At 41.8% G+C, this 7,757-nt stretch overlaps 1 protein-coding gene across 1 annotated transcript; it reads left to right on the top strand.

Moving 5' to 3' along the window:
* Window positions 1-2,886: 2,886 nt before the first annotated feature.
* cyp1d1 (cytochrome P450, family 1, subfamily D, polypeptide 1) lies at window positions 2,887-6,835 on the top strand (the record flags this gene model as incomplete). The annotated part of the gene is made up of 7 exons (XM_080467977.1): window positions 2,887-3,177; window positions 3,280-3,897; window positions 4,681-4,804; window positions 4,902-4,991; window positions 6,175-6,298; window positions 6,386-6,472; window positions 6,553-6,835. 7 exons carry the CDS (start codon window positions 2,887-2,889, stop codon window positions 6,833-6,835), a joined length of 1,617 nt encoding a protein of 538 aa, XP_080324103.1.
* Window positions 6,836-7,757: the final 922 nt, after the last annotated feature.

Here is a 7,757-nt window from a genome sequence, read left to right on the forward strand (position 1 = left end):
TACACTGACTTACATTTACATCTTTGGGTAATCAAGATTCACCAGTGCGTTTTGGGTTGTGGGAGAAAACTCAACATAAACTGAGGGTGTACTTGCTGTAATGGTAACAACCACATCACCATGCTGCACCTGTCAACCTATAGATGGTGAATATATACAGTCTTTACATCTATATCCATGTATGTAATCTATATACAGTAAACAATCAATATACATATTTGTTGTAATTGTATCCTGTATTTGGTTGTTGAGGTTTTTGTTTTTCATTCATGGTAGAAATAGCTGAACTCAAAAACACCAAAATACTGAATGAAGCCTGCTTTGTGAGTGTATGAAATCCAACCAAACATGAATGGTGTTTGTGTATGGCCTCAGTCAAGCACCAGCATCCAGTCAGGTTTTGAACGAGCTGCTCGCATTGCTTCCATCATCTGCTTAACCCAAATGCCCAATAGGCAATTCTGTGAGGCGGCAAACCTAATTGGGAAGATGTTTGCTGTGAGAAGGGGCCTCCTGCTGCTTCACTGTCTCCCTGGAACAATGTGATCACATAACTTTGTCTGGTGTGCCTATTTTAATCTGTCTGGAAATATACACATCCTTTTGAGAGGTATCCCCAGGGACAACACAACCTTTGTAATTAACCCCTGTTAAATCATGAAAAGATCAGAGGCACTGCTTTCAGGGAGTGTTGCAAAACATTGTGAAAGCTATCTTCCCATACTAATGCATCCAGCTTTTATTTGTCAGGCAGCTGACTTGAAGATTTGTCAGCAAAGGGATTAAGTTTGGGCTAAATTGAGCACCAAAATAATAATTTCAAACATTGTAATCACGAGGAAATGGTTGATTAAATGTGTTTTTCTTAAAAAAAAATAAATACAAATTTTCTATTGTAACAAGACACATGTAGCATGTAGATGCTCATGTCCCAGCTCAGAGTTTTATTTGTTTTAATTTCAATTTCATGTTGGACCTTAAGCCCTGAACTTGCAAAAATAATTCAATGTAAGTAACACATTCTTGTTGGAGACTCTTCATTATGTGCTCTGGCTCCACACAGGCAGTGCGTCTCAGCCGGAGCCAATGACGAGAGCGGACTGCCTCGGTCTGGAGTGGATGTGGAGCAGCAGGTCAAAGGAGCTGTCGCTGGGCCTGACAGCACCGGGTGTCCCGCAGTTTGAGGCTGAGCTGAATCGACAGTTCGATGGTGAGTGAACAAGACAGAAAGAACGAGGGAAATGAAAGATGGAGAGATGGTGAGAGGATCGGGGAGATGACTGTCAGGCTGTCATGAATGAAAAACAGAAAGATGGAGGATGAAGGCCTGAGTGAAAAGGTGGAAAGAGGAGTGAGATGAAAGCCTTGACAGGAATGAAAGACAAGAGAAAAAAAAACGTATTAAATTAATTAGAGGCATAACAATTAAACAGGGGTGTGCTGGAAATGTTTGGCATTAAACCAGTAACATTTGGCCTTTCTCTTATTTTGGGGAGAACGATTTACATAATAAACCAATATCAGTCCTTCGTTTGAAGATGTCTGACCAACAAAACTTCAAACTTCATCTGTTCTATAGACGAATGCAGTTACAGCAGACAGGCAGCAATGGTTATGGAGATGTGCGTTATTGACAAACCCCACAGGTCTCAGAACAAAATCACTGCCAAACCTGGAGGAAACACACTCAGCCTAAACAGAAGGACAGGCGCCCTCTAGTGGCTATTTCAAGTGATTGTGTTTTGCAAAGCTGCAGCCACAGCTGCAAACAAGGTTGCAGCAAACAGGCTGAAGCTTTTTGTAAAGTCACAACTCTTAAATTCAAAGTAGCCGCAATTCAATTGGAATTAGAAGTGTTAAATTGTCACAGCACCTGTAAGACAGTGAAATAAAATTCAAGCCATGATGATCTTAGGAGCCTCCTCATGTGCTATTTTCATTATTGTGTGTTTTAAAATTAAATATTTATTCTTCTTTCGGTATGGAACATGTACTTAAAGCATTTCACTGCACATTATACTATGTGAAATGGTTGTGTGTGATAAATAAAGGACTTGACTTGACTCGACGACCTGCAGTGTTCAGCACTTTCACTTCACAGCTATAAGACCCAAGTTTGATGTATTTCTGTGAGGCAATTGTGTGTTTACCCTGTGTAAACTTAGATTTTCCTTCCCACAACTTTCTATATGTTAATTGGTGAAATAAGTTGGCCCGTAAATGTGACTATAAGTATGTGGGTCGTTGTCTGTCTCTCTGTGTGTTTGCCTTGTGATGGACTGGCGACCTGCAAGATGGATAAGACTGTAGTTCTTGCTGAAGTTAAACTTGGATGTGTTTTTATTTATCTTTTTACTTCTAACAGTAAAATTGCCTGCAAAGAGCCATTTGAAATAAAAGTTTGATCAATCATGAAAATAAAAAAAAAGTGCAGCTTTCTCTTTTCGCCTAACAAAAACTGGAGAGGAGTGGTTAATGTTGTGTGCTGTTCCGGTCTGCGGTCAAATGGGTCGATGCGGTCACTGGCCGGCCTGGCCGGAGTCATCATGAACCCTGAGCCAAGTTTCTCGCCATGTGCGCCTCTCTATTGTGAGTGGGCAGCAGTTCCCTCTGCAGGGGGCCCAACTGCATCTGAAAAGGACGTCCCGGACTGTAAGTTACTCTCATCCACAAGTTCACCAAGATCAGAGCTGAAATTTCTGACTGCTGAGAGCTTTGGTCTTCGCTCTGCTCGCCATTGTCCAGATAGGGCTCTCTACTTTTAACCCTGGTGAGTTTTTACAATGAAAATCAATTATTTAAGTATAATATCAAACTGTTACCTTTCATTTGAAAACCGTGTTAATAAAATTTTTTTTTGTCTTTCTTAGTATTTGCATTCCCAACATGAGGCTGATTTTGTTCGGGGCTCTGCACACCAAGGACAACCCTTGGGCCTCTTTGTCCAGTGTCACTGCTGCTCTGTGTGTCGTCACTGTCCTCCTGATGGCCATCAGGGGCCGAAAAAACCACAAATCCTTCTTTCACTTCCACCAAGATGCCCAGCTGGATTACATAAAATGCCCCTCTCCTCCTGGTCCCACACCGTGGCCTCTGGTTGGAAACCTGCTCCAGATGGGGAACCAGATCCATCTTTCTTTGACCCACCTGAGCCTCCAGTATGGTGATGTTTTTAAGGTATTGAAAATCTATTTTTTATTTTCATTTTATTTTTGTATGTCATTTTGTTTTGGATTGAAATAAGTATTTATATTCCATCCATGTTTCTCCTCATTGCAGATGCATTTGGGCTCTTTGACTGTTGTCGTTCTGAGTGGATACGCCACCATCAGGCAGGCACTGGTCCGACAGGGCGACGCTTTCGCCGGTCGTCCTGACCTTTTCACCTTTTCAGCTGTGGCCAATGGGACCAGTATGACCTTCAGTGAGAAGTATGGCCCCGCATGGCTGCTCCATAAGAAACTGTGTAAGAATGCCCTCAGGTCTTTTTCCCAGGCTGAACCCAGAGGATCTGGGGCCAGCTGCCTGCTGGAGGAGCATGTTTGCACTGAGGCTGCAGAGATGGTGAAGGTGATCCAGGCGCAAGCTGCCAAAGGGGAAAAGGACTGCGATTTGACAGGGGTCGATCCGGTCATGCCCCTGGTAACCTCAGTAGCAAATGTTGTCTGTGCACTCTGTTTTGGTAAAAGATACAACTACAACGATAAAGAGTTTCTCACAATTGTGCACATCAACAATGAGGTCCTGAGGATCTTTGCAGCGGGCAACCTGGCAGATTTCTTCCCTGTTTTTCGCTATTTTCCAAGTCCTTCACTGAGGAAGATGGTCCAACACATTCGCCGAATGAATGGATTCATGGAGCGCAGCATTGACGAGCACATTCATACTTTTGATAAGGTAAAGGCTCCTGCTGATACACCTGGAAAAAAAAAACCTGGTTTTAATGGAAACCATTAAAACTGATAATATAATCAAACCAATCTAGGATAGACTGTTTTCCAGTTTTATTCACTAAGAAATTAAATGTATTGATTGTACATTTAAATGTGTGTTCAGCTACTACTAAGTGAAGCTGAGAAATGATTCCCAATTATAAATTTTTCAGTGCAGAAAATTTAATAAAAATTCAAATTTTCTTCTTAAAAACAAATGTAAATGATTTGTTAAGTATAGGAAACGTCTTTTTATGTTCCCAAGTAATCACTGGTTTTGTAGACTATCAACTTAACCTCAGCGATCAGTAATACAGTGATTGAAATATACTAACTAAATATTTTCAGGCCAGAATAACATTGTGAATGCCATTTGTCTTATTTTCTGCAGTGTTTATTCAACTATTTCACTTCCCACAATTTCCCAAACATTACAGTGCTACAAAAATTGGTGTGAGCGTAACTGGTGCCAAAAAATAACAAACAAGCTCCCTGGGAGGGACTTTTGTTCTTGTGCAGAATGGCTAAACAGTTCGCACGAACTCTAATTAGGAATTAGCATTCCACTGGATGACACGCGTCGTACCAAAACTGGATACTGTCTGTTGTTTTCCTTTTCCCCCTCATAGTTATATATACATAGTCTGGAAGTTATTATTACATCGGTATGTTTGAGGAGTGATGGTGACATTGAATTCAGAAGGACATCAGCACTGTGTTACATTTATGATTGTGTGTTTGATTGCAGAACCGTATCAGGGACATCACCGACGCTCTGATCGCACTTTGTCAAGACAGAGAAGAAAGTGAAGACACATCCACACTCACCAACTCACAGATCATCCACACGGTCCTAGACATCTTTGGAGCAGGTTGGATCAATGGGCAGTTTTACAACAACTACAATGCCTGTGAAGATACAGATCGATCATTTTGTTTTGAGGCTGTCTTTCTGTTAATCTTCTGCAGGATTTGACACCATCATTGCTGGTTTACAGTGGAGTTTGTTGTACCTCATCAAGTTTCCCGACATCCAGGACAGAATCCACCAGGAAATAGGTAAACATCTTGTTTTAAGGTGGCAAATAGTGCTTTGTTCAGCTTTCTATCTTTATGTATATGATATGAGTTATGAAGTAAGTCTGTGTCACAAGTGAGTTAAATGTATTGCTAAAGAAGAATGACTACTTGTATTTTTGTCAAAAAAGGCAGTCCATGATGTACAAAAATTTGACTTACTTATCAAACTTTTGGATAAGGCACTGCTTCATATACATCCCATAATAAGATTTATGAAATAACAGACATGCACAGCTCATTTCAGCTCCTAGAAGTTAACATTTGCACCAAAAACAGGCTCTTCCTGACAAATACACACGAGAAATCCCCCAATAACTATGCATTTGTCATCACGTTACAGTTTGATGCATATCATGATTAAAACCCAAGAGTGACCCACCAGAGTGCTTTTTCTACACAGACAGATACTGACAGCCATCAGAGGAAACTCACAAAAGATCAGCCCAATTTGCTGACGGCAGAGGTACTTTTGAAGGGGGCTGACAGAACTGGTGCCGTCTGTTCATGGAGTGAGACGGGATGAGAGGCATAGCGAGCGAGAGAGAGAGAGAGAGAGAGAGAGAGAGAGAGAGAGAGAGAGAGAGAGAGAGAGAGAGAGAGAGATACCAAGAGGAGACGGGATGAATCAGAAAGAGGTTAGAGAGTTCCTGAGAGACACAAAGGCAGCGACACGCAAAGCATGGGACACACATAGTTCAAGACCCTTCCCTGGCTGTGTGCAAAGGGTCACGACTTTACTGGCGACCACAGTGATGCAACATTTGTGATCAAACTTAATGATGAAGATATAGTAATTATTTGGGAAGGACCTGAAAACAAAAGCAATGCGTCTCTGCACTTTAGTTTTAGTCTGTTCATGTTGTAACAATAACTGTAACAATACCATCAGCATGGTTTCTGGTTGTATTCCCTCCACCCCAACAACTCTTCCCCAGTTATGTTCTTCTTGTCTGGCATTATTTTGCATTCTTACTTTACATGTTATTCCCAAAGTTTTACTGTTGGAGAAATATATCACAAGTTGCGAGAAAAATATAACTTTTCATTGCTGTGGAAGTGGTGTAGCAACATGAAATTATTGATCCATTTTGTTTGTTTGCTTGTTTGTTTGTTTGTTTGTTCACACTAAACCATCTTTGTATTGCTTTCTTTTTTTTAAAAGATGACCACATTGGCTCGACCAGACGGCCCGGGTTTTCCGATAAACCCAAGATGCCTTATACTGAGGCATTTCTATATGAGGTGTTTCGTCATGCTTCTTATGTCCCTTTTACCATACCTCACTGGTGAGCTCACAAACTTTCACTTCAGTTAACTTGTGTTTATAGTGCGTATAAGTAGGTAAAACCTTCCTGTGGTGTTCTCCTCCTCAGCACCACAAGGGACATCAACCTGAATGGGTATTTCATTCCTAAAGACACATGCATCTTTATTAACCAATACCAAGTCAATCATGACAGGTGAGCGTCCACCACATATCAGAACATTCCTCTGTTTTCTCGGTGTCTTGGTTTGATCTTCGTGTCTTTCCACTCCTCAGTGATATTTGGGGTGACTCGGACGCATTTCGTCCTGACCGTTTCCTGGGTCAGTCCGGACTCCTCAACAAGGAACTGATTGATAAGGTTCTCATCTTTGGCCTGGGGAAGAGACGCTGCCTTGGTGATGAATTTGCTCGTTTGGAGATGTTTGTCTTCCTCACTACGCTGCTTCACGGGCTGCGAATTGGGAACGTTCCAGGACAGGAGTTGGACCTCAGTGCTGACTTTGGTCTGACTATGAAACCGCGTCCGTACAGGATTACTGTCTCCTCAAGGTTTTAGAAGCCCTGCAAACCCAAATGTTGCTTGATGTTGTAAGATTCCTTTGTCACCATCTTTGCCTAACCATTCTAATCTCACCTATCCTGAAGTTCATAGTGTTGGCAAAGCCAGGGTCATACAAAGGGCCTCTGTGCATGAATGCTAAAAGGAACGCCCCCCTTGCCTATCAGTCCCTCCACATTAAAAGTGACAGAAGCTTTAAAACAGTCCCTCATTAAAAGCCTTTATCTGAAGCTATTAGTTACAGTTAAACACTGAGGGAGGGAGGAGGAGGGTGTTTCAGATTGGCGATCAATGCTTCAGGCCTCAATCTGCGTTCATGTAGGGTTCATTCCCATTCTCCTCGGCTCTCGTTTTCCACTTCTCGCATCGACGTTTACTCCTGATCCTGATCAGTTATATTATTTTTGTCTTCCTAGCCCCATCATCTCTTCGCCCTGGCCTTATCCCTCTATGCTGACTCCTCCTGCTCTTGACATTGCTCCGAGGCTTTCAAGCTGACTCGTCAAACTCACTCATCTGCTCGTAGTCCTTTTCACGCTCTCTGAGGAGTGACGCAAATTATATATTAAGATATAGAGGCTCATCTTTCTGAACATCCTCCTCTTTGCTTATCAGCTCTGTGACCTCCTACACTCACATTAGAAACAGTCCAAGTCGTCTCAAACCGAAGTAAAGTGTCAAATCAGGCGGTTCTAGTTTCACGATCGAAATGTTAAAAAAGCATGTTTGGGCTAAAAAGGAGTTTGGGAAAAATAACTCCTTAAGAACTTTCTTTTGTATTTATGACACTTTTGTCTTTGCAAAAATTTGTATCTTCTTTGGCAAAATCTACTCTGTAATGAGTTGAGTTGAGTTGAGTTGAGTTGAGTTGAGTTGAGCTGTACTCGTGTTGCATTCAAGCCAAGGAGGTTATCCCAGC

This window comes from Lipophrys pholis (genome assembly GCF_963383615.2).
Source record: "Lipophrys pholis genome assembly, chromosome: 7".
Lineage (NCBI taxonomy): Eukaryota > Metazoa > Chordata > Actinopteri > Blenniiformes > Blenniidae > Lipophrys > Lipophrys pholis.